The 19,825-nt window shown below is 43.6% G+C and overlaps 1 protein-coding gene across 1 annotated transcript in view; it reads left to right on the top strand.

Moving 5' to 3' along the window:
- The window catches only part of LOC100296627 (ATP-dependent translocase ABCB1), a 71,039-nt gene extending 51,813 nt beyond the window's left edge, over positions 1-19,226 (top strand). The window contains 7 exon segments of the mRNA XM_024991019.2: positions 1,375-1,475; positions 3,395-3,535; positions 6,125-6,281; positions 6,765-6,962; positions 14,667-14,873; positions 17,460-17,606; positions 18,465-19,226. Coding sequence (XP_024846787.1) covers positions 1,375-1,475; positions 3,395-3,535; positions 6,125-6,281; positions 6,765-6,962; positions 14,667-14,873; positions 17,460-17,606; positions 18,465-18,671 — 1,158 coding nt within the window. The 3' untranslated portion in view covers positions 18,672-19,226.
- The last annotated feature ends 599 nt before the right edge of the window (positions 19,227-19,825 follow it).

The raw sequence follows: 19,825 nt of genomic DNA, 5'->3' as shown, positions 1-19,825 counted from the left end.
TTTAAAACTAACAATGTCCTATCAAATATTCACTATTATCTTTGAAGTTAGGTATTGGTGTAGGATTCAGTAAAGAATCAGTGAGGTTTTGGATTTGTGATTTTTGTGCCATAAATCACTCTCATATAATTGAATTTGTCTGTATTAGAGTCAATTCTGACTAGGGAAGAGGCCAGAGAAAGGAAGAACATCTTAATATGGGTAATTTCTCTTAGTGATTTATAATTTAGACTTACAATCTAAAAATTATTTATTTGTCTTAAAATTAGAGTTAAAAGGGACTCCAGAGACCCTCTTTTCTACCCTCATTTTATAGACGAAGAGAACAAGACAGAGGTTTTAAGGTCCCACGCTGAAGCAGGCTGAAATATCATTTTGTATTGTACACTGGTGTTTTCTGTATTTTCTATAGCCTTTTTACCCAGACTCTAAAAAGTGGTAAATGATGTATTTGTCCTAATGAGATAGCCTTGATGGAAGTTAACTTTCAACTAAAACATAATCAAATGATAGAAACTTTCTGGAAAACAAATTGTTAATATGTGCTGTACTCCTTAAAAATTAGTTTATTTTCTTTGACTTTGTTAATTCACTTTTAAGAATGTCTAAGAGAATAATTTAATAGGGACATAAATGTGCAAGGATGTTTTCACAGCATTCTTTTTAATAAGAACGGAAAACTTTGCTCAGTAAAAGCTTTGTTCAGTGGCCCTTTAAACAACCCATTGTTAATATATATATTTAATAACCTTGGAAAAAGCTCTTGATGTTTGTTAAGGTAAAAAATAAGGCTATAAAGCCAAACATAAAACTGCAGCCCAATTTTGTTAAACAGGTATATTTTTAGAAAATAACAGCATGTAAGCTATTATGTAAAACACACCAATATGTAACTTTCCATTACCTTCTTTATCTTTTCAATATTTTCCAAATATTCTTTAGTTGTCTCAAATGACAGTTATACAGAGAAAAATATAAACATTATATATTTTTAATAATAGCAATTATAATGATATTATAATAATTATGAACTGAAAATGTGACCATCATAGAAGAAAGAGCACTTCAATAGAGGTAAATACTGATTTCTCAGGTTACTTTCGGTCCTATAAAGCTATGTGGCTTTAGATAAGGGTCTTCATCTGTTGACACTTGAGAATCTCTTTCTGCAGAGAGGAGTTTAAAGTAGCTCATGTTCTTTCCAGATCTAAAACTCAATTTGATAACGTACTTAGTATCTCTTTCCATAGCAAAGAAACTCAGAGGTCATAATAAATATTATTTAATATATAATATTAATCTCTCTAGTGGAATTCCAACTCGTTGCCACTGCTGGCTTTTGTACCTTTAGTGACGGAGTGTTCTCTGTTACAGATTGCCACTGAAGCGATAGAAAACTTCCGGACTGTTGTTTCTTTGACTTGGGAGGAGAGGTTTGAATATATATATGCCCAGAGTTTGCAGGTACCATACAGGTAATAGCCACTGATGAGTAGGAGGGGAGTATGGGGACTTTTTCAATCATCAGGTTTGTTTTCAGGAAAATTACTTTGACCAGAAGGTAGGGAGTAAGTGGAGAGACTTCTAGAAGGGAACCAATTGGGAAGCAGTTGTAATTCTCCTACTTTTGCATTCCAGTCCCGTATAATGAAAAAGACATCTTTTGGGGGTGTTAGTTCTAGAAGGACTTGTAGGTCTTCATAGAACCGTTCAGCTTCTGGTCCCATCACTTCATGGCAAATAGATGGGGAAACAGTGGAAACACTGGCTGACTTTATTTTTCTGGGCTCCAAAATCACTGTGGATGGTGATTGCAGCCATGAAATTAAAAGACACTTGCTCCTTGGAAAGAAAGTTATGACCAACCTAGATAGCATATTAAAAAGCAGAGACCTTACTTTGCCAACAAAGGTCTGTCTAGTCAAGGCTATGGTTTTTCCAGTGGTCATGTATGGATGTGAGAGTTGGACTATAAAGAAGGCTGAGTGCAGAAGAATTGATGCTTTTGAACTGTGGTGTTGGAGAAGACTCTTGAGAGTCCCTTGGACTGCAAGGAGATCCAGCCAGTCCTTTCTAAAGGAGATCAGTCCTGGGTGTTCATCGGAGGGCCTGATGTTGAAGCTGAAACTCCAATACTTTGGCCACCTCATGCAAAGAGCTAACTCATTTGGAAAGACCCTGATGCTGGGAAAGATTGAGGGCAGGAGGAGAAGGGGACGACAGAGGATGAGATGGTTGGATGGCATCACCGACACAATGGATATGGGTTTGAGTGTAGTTCGGGAGTTGGTGATGGACAGGGAGGCCTGGCGTGCTGCGGTTCATGGGGTCACAAAGAGTCGGACACGACTGAGCGACTGAACTAAACTGTAATTCTCCAAGAGAGGAATCACAGGACCTGACCTAAGGCAAGGACGTCTCTGAAGTAGAACCTGTGAGAGCAGGTAACCGAGGGCAGGGGAGGGAGCGAGGATACTGAGAATGGCTCTGACCCTGTGTTTGAGTGATGACCCTACTACATGATCCTGCTGGGAATGAGTTCTTTGTGGAACGTGAAATTTGGGGTGTCTGTGAGGCTTGAGGGTGTGGTGCTTCCTGAGGACACCCTCCCTTCCTTGTTCTCTTTACCTGTCTCCAGTGCAGACCCTTTGTCCTTTAATGAACTCACGGTGAGTGCTCTAAAAAGTGACGTGGATACGAGCAGGCCCGACCTCTTTGACTCTTGTTTCTTATACAATGAAAGGAACAGATTTGGGTTTTATAGTAGACCCTTTTTATAGGAAAAAAATTGTTTAAATCCCAGTCCTTGAAACAGAGGCTGAGCTGCTCTGCTTGAAACAGGCCCACTCACCAGTCTGTGCCAACACCAGCCAGCTCCATGTGGCTCAAAACCACACGTGTTAACTCCCTGGGGGCACCTTCCCTAAACCCCCAGAGGGTTAGTGCCTCCTCTCTCGCTGTAACGTGTTACAAGGGAAACTTCCACTTCATGAATAATCCAGCTCAGCTCCTGGGTCCCCAAGGTCAAGAACACAGCTGGCACCTCTGCATGGCCCTTCACGTCCCTGAAGCTCATGGGTTTTGGGTCAACACGTGTTGAGCGATCAGTGTAGAGTACGTATATGTTACATGTCCACGGGTGGGGGAAAGGGAAGGAGTGCACTAACCCCTAACAAACTCTTCTTGTCCTTGGCTTATTTTACCTTGACCTCAACACTTCGAGGTGTGGTTAGTTCTCCATTAAAGTGGAGATGTGATGACCAAACTTAGTGTTTTGGAAATGAAACCCATTTTGTCTGCTATGCCACCATCCCCTACTGCTAACGCATCAAAGATTATGTTTTAAGGACTGAGAAATGAAAGTCAAGTAAATGTCAGAATGTCTTCTTTTCAGAAACTCTTTGAGGAAAGCACATGTCTTTGGAATTACATTTGCCTTCACCCAGGCAATGATGTATTTCTCCTATGCTGGCTGTTTCCAGTTTGGTGCCTACTTGGTGGCACAAGGCATCATGGAGTTTCAGGATGTTCTCTTGTAAGTACGGGGCTCCTATTGACAGTCGGGCTCTAGAAATGAAACCAAGGTGCATGTGCTTCATGCCTGGATAGGAAGCCTTACTGTGAAGCTTCATGAAGAGATTTTGGTGATTCAGAAGTTGGCATTTTTGCCTCTGAGTCCCCATGTTACTCAGAAAGCATCCCATTCCATTTGGGGAATTGGTATCTGCCCTTCTCTCCAGTACTGGCTGACACATTTGACATTCTCAAATCCATGGCTCGGTGACTCATCAAGGGGTTTCCAGCAGGCCTAGGTGATTGGGAAGAAGCCTCACCCAGAGTCAAGCACCTGGTTCCTTTGAGAAGATTCTGAACAGGGCAGCTAAAGAATAGATGTGGAGCACTGAGGTCTGAGAGCCCTGGAATATTCTAGGATACATTTGCTTTGCTTGATAAGAGAAAAGGAATTAGAAGGTAAGAGCTGGAGAAATTGAGGAATGAAAAAGGAAAGCTCTATGGGAATATCTGGCTCATCACCGTGAAATGCAGAAGATTGTACCTGAGTCAGAAGACAGGCCTGGACTTCCTTCTAAAGTACTGAATATACAGTTAAACTAAAATACGTGGTTTGGTAGTGAAAAGTGAGTGTAATTTTTCTGAGTGTCTTGATTTGGTGATGTGTGAGCTGCCCTTTAATAGCTACCATAATCAGTGGTGACACAGTTTTATAGTTAAACCAGCATCATTGAAACTTGGAAGTATGTGTCAGTGTAACATTTACATCCTATTTAGACATCGATTTGTGCATGCATTCCAGTTTTCCCAGGATGACCCCAACAGAAGATTGTAAAATTTCCACTCAACCTCTGACAGATGATATGCAGGTGCTCTTTATAACTATGACCAAAAGATTGTAATCAGGCTTCACTAGTATTGGTGCTTGATTAGATAATTATTTGATAATTATTGCTTTGAAAGTGAAAGTGTAGTCACTCAGTCCCATCCGACTCTTTGCAATCCTATGGACTGTAGCCCACCAGGCTTCTCTGTCCATGGGATTTTCCAGGCAAGAATACTGGAGTGGATTGCCATTTCCTTCTCCAGGGGATCTTCTGGACCCAGGGATTGAACTCAGGTCTCCCAAACTGCAGGCAGACTCGTTACCTTCTGAGTCACCAGAGAATCTGAATTAGTGCTTTACTCTGAGGTTAAGGTATTCAACTGATGGAAGTTGCTGACTCTTAGATTGTTAGATTCGGAAAATAAGTCTTCTGAGTAAGAGATAGGGGAGACCTGTCTGAAGAGCTATCTGTTTGAAAAAGATGCCACAGGTCTAGATAAGAAGACCAAATGAACCATCTGAGTGATTTGTTCATGGACTCACGGTATTATCCTGGGAAGATCCCCAATGTTGTATCGGTTCTAGGCCCACTGTTTAAAAAGACATTTTGATCAATGTGTCCAGAAAAAGGTGGCTGGAATGTTGGGAGTGAAAGGAGTTACCAAAGATGCAAAGGGCTTTTTAAATAATATTCCAGTTCTTTGAAGGGCTGTATTAGGCAAAAGGATGTACATTTCTCTTTGATTAACAAAAGACTTCCTTTAGCAAACTTCCTCCTTCCTGAAACAAAGGATGGGAGCTGGCCTGGGGTGTGCGCCCTGGCACAAACTTGGAGAGCTGGACTTGACATCCTGTGAAGTCCTTCCCGACCTGAAGCTGCTATGATTCCCATGATGTAGATTAAGAATGGCGATGCAGGGACTTCCTTGGTGGTCCAGTGGTTAGGACTCGGTTGCTTTCTATACTGTGGCCTAAGTTCGATCCCTAAGGGGAACTAAGATCTCAGAAGCTGCAGCATGGCCAAAAAAAAACCCAAAAGAACTCAGAGCATCTTGAGACCAGCACACTATCTGGCTGTTTAAGGAACTCTCTTGTTTGCTGCATGGCTCACGGGTTTTCTAAGACTCTGATCCAATTCCAGCAAAACTGCCTGTATCTGTTATTGATGGCCACAGATACTGCTGCAAGACAGCCACCCGCTAGCCCCCAGGAATGTACAATAGTGAACATCTGTTCTTGGCTCTGAAGTCTGGGGTCAGCCAGGCAGTTCTGCTATCTGGCCTAGGCAGAGGAGATCTCAGCTGGGCTCACGCGTGTGTGCAGTGAGCAGTGGGGCCCACACAACACTCTTCTGTCTGTGCCTTGTCCTCCAGCCAGCCAGCCAGCCGGGCTTGTGGTTGTGGCGGAATGAGAGAGACAGGAGCACACAAGGCCCCCTGAATCGTAGGCTTGGAGCTGGAAACCGTCACTTCCACCACATCCTGTTGGCCAGAGCAAGTCCCAAGGCCAACCCAGATTCCAAGGGTAGGAAGACAAATTCCACTTCTTCCATGGAGAGGCTGCAAGGTCACATTATAAGAAGGCGAAAACCCAGAGAGAGGTGAAACGTGGGGTCATTTTACAATCAGTTAACCACACTGATATGAACTTATAAGGAAACGGTTGTTTTATTTTTTGACTAATGTGTTGGAATTCTTCGAGGTAGCGCTCTCAGGTTGTAGAAGTGCCACCCTTTGGGCATTGCAGTCGTTAACTCTTGACACATTTTGTCTTTGTTGTTGGCAGAGTGTTCTCAGCTATTGTCTTTGGTGCCATGGCTGTGGGACAGGTCAGTTCATTTGCTCCTGACTATGCCAAGGCCAAAGTGTCAGCAGCCCACGTCATCAATATCATTGAAAAAATTCCTCTGATCGACAGCTACAGCACAGAAGGCCTAAAGCCGGTCAGTTTCATGTTTTGATTACGTGACCTGCTCCTAACTGATGAATGAATGTATTCTAAGTGGAAGTTTAATAAAATCTGTGCTTTTACTTGCTGGTAGTAAAATGAAACTTCCTTGATCATGGGTTCATTTTAATAAATGCTGATAATATTGATACATGTTAACATCTAGTACTTTTATATAACAGAGCCACAGGGATATAGGAATACTGCCCATTTTAAACACAAATCCTGCGAATCAGGTTTTATTATGTGTAGGTAATTCTGTTATAGCTTTGGGTTATCACGTTTGTATTGTGTTAATGAGACATGCTGTGGAAATGCTGACCCTTTTAGATCTGTATTACTTTCTAGCAGTTACAACTGAAGCTTGATTGCAATCCAAGGTCGCTGCCCTCTGATACCTGGCAGTACAGAGGATTGGCTCTAAAGTCAGTTTTCAGGATTGCAGCAATGAAATTTACTGTTACTGTCCTGATTTTAGAGTACAGTGGAAGGAAATGTGGCATTTAATGACGTCGTGTTCAACTACCCCACTCGACCAGACATCCCGGTGCTACGGGGGCTGAGCCTGGAGGTGAAGAAGGGCCAGACGCTGGCCCTGGTGGGCAACAGCTGCTGCGGGAAGGGCACGGTCATCCAGCTCCTGGAGCGGTTCTGTGACCCCTTGGCTGGCACAGTGGTGAGCGCACTATTTTCTTTATTTTTTTGTGGAATGTAGTTGATTTACAATATTGTGTTAGTTTCAGGTGTACGACAAAGCAGTTCGGTTACACATATACATATATCCACGCTTTTTTCAGATTCTTTACCCATGCAGGTTGTTACAGAATATTGAGTGGAGTTCCCTCAACAGGAGGTCCTTGTCAGCTATCTGTATTATATATAGAGGATTGTGTGTGCTAATCCCACGCTCCTTATTTATCCTTCTCCCAACATGTTTCCCCTTTGGTAACCATAAGTGTGTTTTCGAAATCTGAGAGTCTTTTTTCTGTTTTGTAAAGTTCATTTGTATAATTTTAAAAAATTAGATTCCTCATTTGTATAATTTTAAAAAATTAGATTCCACGTGAGTGATAGCATATGATATTTGCCTTTCTCTGTCTGAATTACTTCATTTAGTATAATAATCTCTAGGTCTTTCTGAGCATCCTTTCTTGTTCAGCTCATTCCAAATTTTTCATCTTCTTAATGCCTATTTAATTCTCGACTATAAGCCATGGCTTTGCAAACCTTTGAACAATGATTCCACTTAAAGCCTGACCTCCTTGACACAGTCTCAAAGCTGTGTCCACTGTTCCAGCCAATTTGTCCAACCCTTCCTTCAACTCTACTACCCTCCCCTCCTCGACAAGCAGCCTTTTTGCCTGCCATCCCCCTTCCCTTGGTCTCAGTTACATGAGAGGATCCGGGGGGTGGAAATCCAGAAAGGCAGAGGAGGGGCGCTGAGAGAAGCCAGATGGAAGCCAGGGATGGCAAGGAGAAGGCGGTCCCCAGTGGCAGACGCTGTGGAGAAACGGGGTACGGTGAAGACTGAAAAGACGTGGGAGGGGCTGGCCGTTAATGTGCTGCTTCTGACATTTCAGTCTCCTCAGTGAAGTGGTGGCGGGAGAAGACAGCTGCACGTGGCTGAGGCATGGTTAGGAGGGAAACGGAGACGAGGTGTGTGGAGACTAGCGGCAGATCAAAGGAGAGGGAAGGAAAATACCACTGGGCAGAACCCAGGGAAGATGTTCATCATGGGGAATCCTGAACATTTTTATGGCTGAAGATGGGATAAAACAATTGATGGAGAAAGGAAATTCAGACACCTTCTAAGGAAAAAAAAAGCGATATCAACAAATTTGGGAAACAGATAAAGAACATAGAGGGATTCTCTTTTCTTTCTAAACTAAAAGGGTAAGTGAAGGGTCAGATTGATTCATGGGACATTCAGTAAACTGTCAATGAGTGCCTGTCAGGGACTATCTTAGGCACTGGGAATGAGATAGGCGTTGTGAAGGGAGTAGGGACATTTTTGATTGTTATTTTTTGGTCACACTGTGCAGCTTGTGGGATCTTAGTTCCCTGACCAGGGGTGGAACCTGGGCCATTGCAGTGAAATTATGAAGTTGTAACCACTGGACTGCCAGGGAACTCCCCCAAATAGTGAATTTTGAAATGACTGTAATGGGGACTAGAAAAGAATCAAATTAGGAAGGAGTGAAATTTATAGCAAAACATTTCCATTATGTAGGCCTTGAGTTATCAGTTATACTTAGGGGTGACATTCAAAATATTCAACAACTGGAATGGCCTGGGCACTGCCCAACCAGGATGGACACCTGCTTTGTACAGTGAGGTGATGCCCGCCAGCTCCTTATGGGTCCTGCTTGTATTAATGGTTGACATGGAAATAGCATTTTCTACCTGTAGGTGAGGGCTCTTTGCACTTCCTCACAGTAATCACAGTGATCATAAATATCTCTTACTGTATCCAAAGACAGTTGTGCCTTTAGTGAGTCTATTCTGTGACAGTTATGTACGCTTTGTTCTTCTTTAAGCTTGGTTCCTTATTTTTACTACTTCATCACATATCTTCTGTGAATTCTGACTTTATGCTTCAGTTTTATGTTCAAGGTTTGGACAGAGAACTCTCAGTGAAGACCTTCCTGACAAATGAAGCCATCAGAGGAGGAAAAGTTGTCTCTCAGACAGTGATCATGGTCCTTAAGAGACATTTATTAAGCAGCATATATGTTAATCTCTAATGAATTATAGGGGATGGTTCAAGATTTTAACTGAAGAGATAGGGCATATCCTTCCATGAGTTAAAGAAGATAGACTTTGGGGCTTCCCCAGTGGTCCATTGGTTAAGACTCCCTGCTTTCAATGTAGGGGACATGGGTTTGATCCCTAGTGGGGGAACTAAGATCCCGCATGTCACTCAGCGTGGCCAAAATTTTTTTTAAAATGGATGATAGATCTAGAGTTGATTCTTAAGGGAAAACTAGAACTAGAGGCATAAGGCTATAAGGGTGTGCAATCAAGATGTTGTTTGATGAAAGAGATAATGTGAGCTGTGGCTGATGAGTGATTTTTTCCTAATGTAGCATAAGTTGGGCTTCCCAGGTGGGTAAAGAACCCACCTGCCAATGTAGGAGGCTCAGGAGACATGAGTTCAGTCCGTGGATTGGGGGGATCCCCTGGAGGAGGGCATGGCAACCTGTTCCAGTATTCTTGCCTGGAGAATCCCCATGGACAGAGCAGCCTGGCAGGCTACTGTCCACAGGGTCACAAAGAGTTGGACACAACAAAAGCAACTAATCATGCACGAATGCAGCATAAGTTGGCTGAAATAGCAGATTTAATTAGAATAATGACTCTCGAACTTGTTTGATTATAACCCAGTTAGGAAAGGCAAAAAATTTTCATTCCCCAGCCTGCCCCCACAACTGCTCATGTAGTCACTGTAGTGGGAAAAACTCTTGGTGATAACAGAGTGTTGGAGTTGAAAACAGCAATAATGGTAAACAGTAAAATAATCAGACTACAAGAAAGTAAAGAAATAAATGGTTATTCTCCACATCCATTAACGCAGGGGAGCAAAATTAAAGGCATGAACCATACCAGTTTTGGTTCGGCATAGGAAACAAAGCGCTGTGGGCATCCGAGCAGCTGCTCGTTTAATAAGGGGGTTCAGCGCTCACATCATCACTGGCAGAGGGGAGTCAGAGTCAGCGCTCCCAGCATTCAAATCAGCGCCGCAGCTGGGATCCTGTGGCCAGGAAGTTGCCGGGACTGGTGCCCATGTCACAGCTGCTCCAAGCCTGAAGACACAAGGACAGAGTCTCGCTGCTGCAAAAGCTCCTTTCTGCCGGAACACGGGTGACGGTTTACCACAGCTTCTGGTTTCCAGGTTTTGCACCGGGCATCTCACTGGTAGAACCTCAGTTACTTCTGGCGGCAGAAGGGAGCCTAGGAAATAGATTTTAGTCCTGCAGTCCCTTGATAGGTGAAAGGACAGACACACAAGAATATGGAAATGAGTGCTGAGTGCGTAGAATAACCCTCTCAGGACTACAGTGATGATGCACTGCAAACAAAGCGCCCTCATCTTTTGGAGGAACACGATGATCTGCTCTGTGTGTTTGCGCTAGAGCTTTGAAATGCCACCAAGTGCTACACAGCGGCCGGCCTTCTTAATGGAAGTGCCCCAGTAAAGGCTAGTAAATGTGCCAAGTTCTGTTTATGAACATCAGTTGGTGATCATAAAGACTAAGTCTTAAAGACTAAGTCAATAGGTTATTAGCAATTAGTTCTTACTGCCATGAAAAAAAAAAAATGAGTCTGGGGACCGGAGCGTCATTTGATTGTAAGAACTGAAGCAAGGACTTGACCCTGAGGTCAGGAAATGCTCGTGACCATCAGCAAGCCTCAAGTCACACTTAGCAACGTTGACCTGAGTGCTGGTTCTCAGACTGGTGTGGGTCCGAATGGTCTGGAGAGCTCACAAAGAATGCAGCCACCCTGGCTCATTCACACAGGTTAGGACCCGGCCTTTTCATTTTTTAAACTTTCCCAGATGATTCTGATGCCAACCAGACTTTGAGGACCACTGAACTGGTAACTTTGCAAGTTTCAGGTCACACTGTGGCGAGTCTTACAAAATGAAGCTATGGGATTGTTCAGAGAGTAGAGGTTCTGAGTTTCGTGGGGCCCGAAAGTTGTACAGGTTCAGGGACTATACTTGAAAGAGTTAGGAACACAGAATTAGTCACAAGCGTAAATATTTACTTCTAATGAAAAAAATTCACAACAAAATATTAAAGCCTTAAGGATTCTGGTCCCTCTCCTTTTTAGGCAAGTTATCCTAAAGGCTTAGCCAGAAAACCCCCTGACTACAGCCTGGCCTCCCCTCATCCAGGACATTGTGTAACTCCCAGCATTAGCCTGCAGATGAGGGTCCTTGAATCTTACATTCATTAGCTTCACTGAGACTCACTCGAGTCTTTGGTCTTCCCCTGACCTTTCCTTTCTCCCCTTGCCCATCCTTCACACCACCATCAGAGTCCTCTCTCCCTCTTAGGACACAGCTAAAAGCCTGTCGTCTGGCCGTTACCCAGTGGGTACCTGGGCTAAGATGGACACATTGTTCCTTTGAAGGAAGACAGAAAGTATTTTTCAATTCTCAACCACTGTGTAGCCAAAATCTAACCTGTAGTGTGCAGACCTGAGCTCCCTTAGCCACTAAGAACGTGACCCTGCACAAACGACCAAACTCTGCTCGTGTCCTCATCAGTAAAATGGGGATTAAAATCACACCAATCTTGCAAGCTTTGTCAAGATGAAATGAGAGAGTGCATGAGGCATACTTCAACACAGGACCTATAATATAATCAGTGCTCAATAACTTGTCTAAAATGATTATTTCAGAGTAAATACATACAGGAAAATGATACATATTTAACATTTGATTGTGCTACTGAAATCAGGCAGTAGATTTAAGTCTAGAATGGGGATAGCTCATCATTTTAATTTAGCCTTTCATTGTTACTGTCAGTGTGTTACTTGAGATTTTCACTTAGGCCAGGATCTTTTGAGCAGTGTAAACAGACTCACTGAATTTCCTTGGTCTTCCTCAGACCACCACCCGTGCCTCAGCCAAAGAAGATGTGCATTGATCTTTTTACATTTGGACTTTTAAACATATTTTCCCTCAGGAAAGGATCCTTTAGGAAACACAAGTTTTAAATAGTTAGCAGTAGCTGTGTATAGTGTGGGGATGAGGAGCTCTAAGCATCTTATTATATGTCTGATGGAAAAACTCACTGAAGCTTGCAGGGATCAGTCATATTCATCTGATTATATTAGTTAAACAGTGTCTTTTTTTCTCCTAGTAGTGTGTGTGTGTGTGTGTGTGTGTGTGTGTGTGTGTGTTGCTCAGTTGTGTATGACTCTTTGCAACCCCGTGGACTGTAGCCCCCAGGTTTCTCTGTCCATGGGATTCTCCAGGCAAGAATACTGGAGTGGGTTGCCATTCTCTTCTCCAGGGGATCTTCCCAACCCAGAGATTGAACCTGGGTCTCCTGCATTGCAGGCAGATTCTTTACCATCTGAGCCACCAGGGAAGCCCCCTAGGGGTATAAGTCTGGAAAAAAATTCTTTTTCTTCCCTCAGTTCTCCATTTCTCAAGTGCGCAGTGTTCCATCTAGCCTGACCTGCTATATGGTTTGTAACCATCCTTGTGTGGTTTTTCTTTCCTCTCTTCAGCCTCTACTTTCCACTTTCACTTAACACCACGAGGAAGCCTGGAGCATAGATGCTTGGAATAGTCTCCATGGCAACTGGGCTGGGTACTAATAAGGTCATGGCTATGTTTTCCATCCATCTTTGCACCTGTTAGTTTCACGAATAGAAGCTACCTTCCTGCAGCAAAGCCCGTATGTACCCTGTCCTTGGCCAGCTGTCTCCCAGAGGCGGGCAGCCGGGCACATGGGATTCAGAGTATATTTATAGCTCGGGATATACTCATCAGTATTAGAAAAGCTCGAAGCTGAGTCACTGATGTCTTCTTCCACGATTATGGCAGCTCTCACTTGAATGCCAGCGTTCTCTTGCAAAGTAGATCTTTGGGGCAGATACGTCTCCATCAGAGAGGAAGGATTTTTATCTGTGAGGCTGTAATGGGCACGTCCAGGCTTCTGCAGAGGGATCCAAGGGGAGCCAGGTTCCTAGAGAAAGGCCAGGCTCTCCCTCCTGCTGCTCTGGGTAAGCTATAGATGTCTGTCCATCCTTTTATCCCCTCAGACATCTGTCCCTCTGCTGTGGTTCCAAGTGCATCACACAGGCACCGTTCCAAACCACAGACAGTCCTTCACACACTCTGTGCCCAGCACTGTGCTCAGTGGGGTCCCTGCTGACGTCGCTGAATCCTCAATTCTGGAGTTTAGGGATTATAATCATTCCCATTTTACGTGCAAAGAAACTGAGGTACTAACTCACTTTCCTATGGTCAACAACTATTTAGAGAGATAGCGGCATCCTCCCACGCTCACTTCTGTTTCACTTGAGTCCTCAAAAAGCTGATCCTGACTAACAGGTCAGATCAGAAATGTGACCTCCAGGCCTGTTATGTGGTGATAGCAGTTAGTTATTTCCAATCGAACCGTGGAAGCTTTTCCTGTGAAAAATCGATACAGAGCGGTAAGGATGGGGGACTTCCCTGGCTGGTCCAGTGGTTAAGACTCCAGTTGAACTAGGGTTCAGCCCCTGGTTGGGGAACTGGGATCCTGTGTGCCACATGGTACAGCCAGAAAACTAAAAAAGTCATCTTATTTTTAAAAAATGCCACAGAAATAGAATATGTTTTATTAGTTTCTGGTGGCTGCTACAACAAATTACAGCCAGTTTAGGGGAGTAAAACCCCACAGGTCTATCTTATGCATTCTGGAAGTCAGATGTCCGAAGTGGACCGCACGGTGTCAGCGGGGCTGTGCGCCTTCTGCAGGCCCTCAGGGAGAGTCTGCTTGCTTATCTTTTCTGGCTCATGGCCCCTTCCTCCATCTTCAAAGCCAGCAACGACTGATCGAGTCGTCCTCGTGTTGCTTCACTGTGATCCCCAGTCTGCTGCCCTCCACCCCCCACAGTTAAGGACCCTTATAATTATTTTGGTTCCACCTGGATAATCCAAGATAAGCTCCTCATCTTGAACTCGGCTGATGAGCAGCCTTCCATCGTAATTCTCCCTGCGTGTGAATAGCATGAGCAGGTTTCGTGAACTAGAATGTGGATATCTGGGATGGAGGACTCGGGCATTATTATGCCTTGTTGCTGTTGTTTAGTCACCCAGTTGTGTCCGACTTTGTGACCCCACGGACTGCAGCATGCCAGGCCTCCCTGTCCCTCGCTGTCTCCCGAAGTTTGCCCAAGTTCATGTCCATTGCATCAGTGATGTCATCCAACATCTTATCCTCTGTCACCCCCTTCTCCTCTTGCCCTCAATCTTTCCTAGCATCAGGGACTTTTCCAGTGAGTCGGTTCTTCACATCAGATGACCAACATACTGGAGCTTCAGCTTCATCAGTCCTTCCAATGGCGGTGGGGGGTTGATTCAGGGTTGATTTCCCTTAAGATTGACTAATTTGATCTTGTGGTCCAAGGGACAGCAATTATTCTGCCTTCGAGATGCATATATCAGAAGCTAGAGTTAAAATGCAAGAAACATGACAGTTCCCCAAAGCATGCAGTTATAACCTGATTCAGTTAACCTCGACAGTCCAAACTAAAAGCAACAACAACAGTCTCATAACAACTTGCAGTCTTAACGTAGGAAATAACAACATTAATTTTGCTAAATTCAAAAATGTTCCGGTTCTGAGGCTGATCCATGATCTCTTGTCTTCAGTTAATCGATGGCAAGGAAATAAAGCAGCTGAATGTCCAGTGGCTGCGTGCGCACATGGGCATCGTGTCCCAGGAGCCCATTCTGTTTGACTGCAGCATCGGCGAGAACATCGCCTACGGAGACAACAGCCGGGTCGTGTCCCAGGAGGAGATTGAGCGCGCGGCCAAGGAGGCCAACATCCACCCCTTCATCGAGATGCTGCCAGACGTAAGTCTCTCACCAGATGCGGTGCCTGGGAGCCTGTGGTTGTGATTTGTAAAGGGCTGGATCCCAACGGTGAAGAGAAATGAGCAACCAAAACACACCCAATGTAGACAAGAGTCTTCCCATCCCCGTCTATGTCATGTTTACCCAACCACCTGCCTGACTCCCTGTGAGCAGTCTGACTAAAAAGTACATGTCTGGGAGGCCTTTCCCTCCACATCAGGGCATGGGGCCCACAGAAGCAGGTGTGACCGTCCCCATCATTTCTCTCCCAACCTTCTCTCCCCTCCTTTAACCTTCTAGCCCATCTGTGGATATTGGGCCCTTCCTAAGGCTGGAATATTTAATGCATAACTTTAATCCCCTTCACTAATGATGAGGTCAGTTAGTCTGGGCATGGGCCCGCACCTCAGTGTCACCTGGGATCTTGTGAGAAATGCCCTACCCCAGACCTGCTGGACCAGAAACTTGGAACTGGGGTCTAGGAATCTGTGTTCTGGTACCCCAGGTGGTAACTGATGCAGGTACAGTTAGAGAACCACTGGGCTAGGGGTTAACAAAGACAAATACTGAGAGTGATTATCATCGAGCTTATGAAGTGTATCTTGCCCCCCTCACTTTGTCTGCCACAGAGCCCTGTCTTCCTGGGCTCTGGGCTGCGTCCACAGAACACGCCTGTACACATCAGAATTCTTTTCCTCAGTGTCTACATGTGGAAAGAAAAGGCAAAACCCCTTAAGTCCTACATTCTGTCCAAGGACCTACTTCTTCACCTCTGTTGTTCACACTAGGATTTACCTCATCCTGCAGCGGGACTGGTCTAGCTTCCTTCTCTCGGGGTTTACAGTCCTGCCTTTATCTGCCTCAGTGGGATCTGTATTGTGGCCATACAGCCTGGAAACCCCTCCACCTGCGTGGGACTCACTTCAGTGCATCGGCCTCCCTGGTGGCTGCAGCTCTGGGGTGGGCCTGTTGCAACCGTCTGACCAAACCTCCCCGAGCTCGCTCACACCATCAGCAGGTGGAGAGCTCTATGCTGAGTGCCACAGAGTTAGGGTTGCTAGAAATAGCAAGCAAAAAACAGGCAACCCTACATAGCACATGTGTCTTTTTTAATTGAAGTACAGTTGAACACAACAATTTACAGTGTTAAGTTCTGCCATACAGCAGAGTTGTTCAGTAACCTATATATGTACACATTCTTTTTTAATATTCTTTTTCATTATGGTTTTTATAGGATACTAAATGTGCCAAACAGTAAGACTTGGCTGTGGATCCATCCTGTATACAGTAATTACTTCTGCTTTACCCCAGCCTCCCTCTCCATCGCTCCCCACCTCGCTCCCCTTGGCGACATGAGTCTGTTCTCTGTGTCCGCGAGTCTGTCTCGCAGCTAAGCTCACTTGTGTCATATTGTAGGTTGCACATGAGTGATACCATATGATATTTGTCTTTCTCTTTCTGACTTGCTTCACTTAGTGTGATAACCTCTAGTTGCATCCACGTGGCTGCAGATGGTATTATTTCATTGTCTTTTACGGCTGCGTGACATTCCATCATATGTGTGCACCACACCTTTGGTAACTGTTCATCTGCCGGTGAATGTTTAGATTGCGTCCATGTCTTGCTACTGTGAATAGTGCTACTATGAATGTAGGGTGCACGTATCTTTTTGAATTAGAGTCTTGTCTGGATGTGTGCCCAGGACTGGGGTTGCTGGATCATATGGTAATTCTATTTTTAGTTTTCTGAGGAATTTCCATACTGTTTTCCATAGTGGCTGCACCAGCTTACGTTCTCACCAGCAGAGTAGGAGGTAGGACATGATTTAAAATCAAACTTTGCATGTCAGAATCAGAGCCCACAGTTTACAAAATTTCAGCCTGGTAAGAATCTGAGAATGAAAAAGGATAATGTGGTTTTCTAGGTTATACATTGCATTTCTGCTCTCACTTATTTACCCTGTTAATTCCAGTCCTTATTGTCATATTTAATACTTAATTATCTACTGTCAGGAGAATTCTAAAAACAAAAGTAAATCAGAAGATTTCAGCTTTTCAAGTTAGATACCAAGATAGAATTTCTTGGCATCCATTAAAATTGTTGACGCTTTGGAAATAGTCTTATAAAAACAGACAGCAAAAGGTTAGCGTTCTAAGAATCTTCCCTTCCTCACTTTTTGAAATAATGCAGAGAGCATCGCCTACTGGTCATAAATAAAATGAGCTTCAATTATATTATTCTGCATAGCCTGTTAAAATCAAATTTCCTTCCTCTGACCAGTCTTTGTCCCAAATATAGTGAAACCAGAAGGCTTGAAGAGACTAACATTGCAGCAGTAGTCTTCCTCAGGTTAATTTGTCCACACTAAAACATAATTTTTAAGACACAAATGTCTATTTTCAAGAAGACAAATTAATCCTGCCATTTAGAGCTATGAATTTTCTGTTAAACTCATCAACCCATTCTTAGCTTCTGAACCTCAACCTTTTTGTGTATATGGAAGTGGTTATCCTATTTTCTGCAAGCAGACTCTTTCTCACAGCTTTATCAGTTCTGCTTTTCATAATAACAAAACCCTGTTTACAGAAATACAACACCAGAGTAGGGGACAAAGGAACTCAGCTCTCTGGTGGCCAGAAACAGCGCATTGCCATAGCTCGCGCCCTTGTTAGACAGCCTCACATCTTGCTTCTGGATGAAGCTACCTCGGCTCTGGACACGGAAAGTGAAAAGGTGAGAATTTAAATTGGTCTCATTCACACTTGAAGCAGCTGTCCTTAGACGGTTTAAATTCGCACTACTGTCTTCTACGGTAAAGAACAAAATTCAGGCTGATAACAAACTTTGTTACTTTCAGTGGAATTTAAACATTTTCTGTAGCTGTCATTCAAGAGATCCAAGATGAAATGAGGCAGATTAGTCTTATAGCACGTGTGCTCCAAAAAATAGCCCTGGATCACTTTGTATTGATCCAAGAAGCTGCATTCAGGAGGCATGGTCCCATCTCTACTGACAGCATCTCCTCAACAACTATAGCAAAAAGTGGAAGCACAGAAAAATGTTTAAACCTGGCTGTTCCTTAGGTAAATACTAGCTATTGTTTTTAGTTTGAGAAAAAGTTGAGTATTCAGGTATCTGAATGATAAGCTCATTCTGAGATTTTTTTTTAATCTTTTATTGGAATATAGTTGTTTTATAATGTTGTACTGAGAATTATTTTTTAATCTTAAAAATACCAAAATTCAGAGAAGCTGTGTTTGGCCCGTGCCTAGGCTTCCTGACTTAACTGTGGTGCTAGACCAGAAGGATGCTGCTTGGATAAGCCCACTACTGAATGCTTTTAAATGATCACAGGGACTGTATTTATAGTCACAACTTGGAGATAGCCCCTACCCAAGAACTAACCCAAACTAGGATTCGGTATCTTCCGTATAACAGATCCCTTGCTTTGTGAAATATGTGTTGTATTCCACTGACACTGTTAAAGAAGCACTTATTGTTGGATACATTAATGGTGAGGCTTGTTATGAAGGAGGAACTCAAGGGGGAGGATTATCATGACCAGAGGTAATTTGTGTGATTATTGAACAGGTTGTCCAAGAAGCCCTGGACAAAGCCCGAGAAGGCCGCACCTGCATCGTGATCGCTCACCGGCTGTCCACCATCCAGAACGCAGACTTGATAGTGGTGTTTCAGAATGGCAGAATCAAGGAGCACGGCACACACCAGCAGCTGCTGGCACAGAAAGGCATCTATTTCACCATGGTCAGTGTCCAGGCTGGGACAAAGCGCCAATGAACGGTGACCATATAAGCTGTCAAATATTGTCTTATAGTATTTGTGTTAAAATATGGCATTTAATCAAAATTAAAAAGCGAACACTTACCAGAGAAACTATGTAGAGTTACTTATTTAACATTTCCTGCCGCAGTGGAAGATCCATCACACTCTGTTCTGGGTCTTCAGAGACTTTACAATTGAAAGAACAGAAAGAAGCATCATCAACGGGAGTAAATCAGTGGGTTTGATTGCATTAGAAAGGTTATTCCTTCCTTCCTTTCCTTTTTGTCACTCAGTCATGTCTGACTCCTTGTGACCCCATGGATTGCAGCCCACCAGGCTCCTCCATCCATGGAATTTTCTAGGCAAGAGTACTGGAGTGGGTTGCCATTTCCTTCTCCAAGAAAGGTTATAGAATAATTCAAAGTAGCTTTTGTTAATAAAGTGTATAATTGTTATTTATAGTTTCTTATTCAAACTGTAACTGACTGCCCTGCTAAAAGATTACAGAAGTAGCAAAAAGTACTGAATGTTTGCATGTAGTGCCTATAATAAAACTAAACTTTTCTATGACTGGAGTCATCTTGTCTGAAGTGCCTGTAAATCTGTCATCTCTCAGCTAGACTATTGAAGATCATTTCTGCACTTTAAAAAAAGGAATTCTTTTAAAACACCCATTAATTTTGTAAGAATGGTTAAGCTGTATATTAATTCCTGTTGTACATGTCTTTTCACATTGGGTTCTATTCTACAAAGCCATGTGGCTTCTTCTTGAACTTGATCCTGCTGATTCTTGTATTTCTGCATTATGCTGACTCAGACCACTCACATGGATCAGTACAGGGTTTTGGGGGCAGAGGATGGAAGCTGTGAAGCACATACTGTCATGTGTGTTGACTGTGTTGCATTGTTGTTATGAAGGGCTTTTACAGATTTTTCATCTTTTTGTACTTTTGAAAAACATTTGCATGTATTTATTTGGCTGCCCTGGGTCTTGGTTGCAGCACATGGGGCCTTCGATCTTCACTGCGGCATGCGGGATCTCTGTTTGCGGCATTCCCACTCTCAGTTGTGGCATGTGGGATCCAGTTCCCAGATCAGGGATCAAACCCTGGCCCCTTTGTCTTGGGAGCACAGAGTCTTAGCCACTGGACCAACAAGAAGTTCCTTTT

Source organism: Bos taurus, chromosome 4 (assembly GCF_002263795.3).
Source record: "Bos taurus isolate L1 Dominette 01449 registration number 42190680 breed Hereford chromosome 4, ARS-UCD2.0, whole genome shotgun sequence".
NCBI lineage: Eukaryota > Metazoa > Chordata > Mammalia > Artiodactyla > Bovidae > Bos > Bos taurus.
This window is presented reverse-complemented; position numbering and strand designations above follow the sequence as displayed.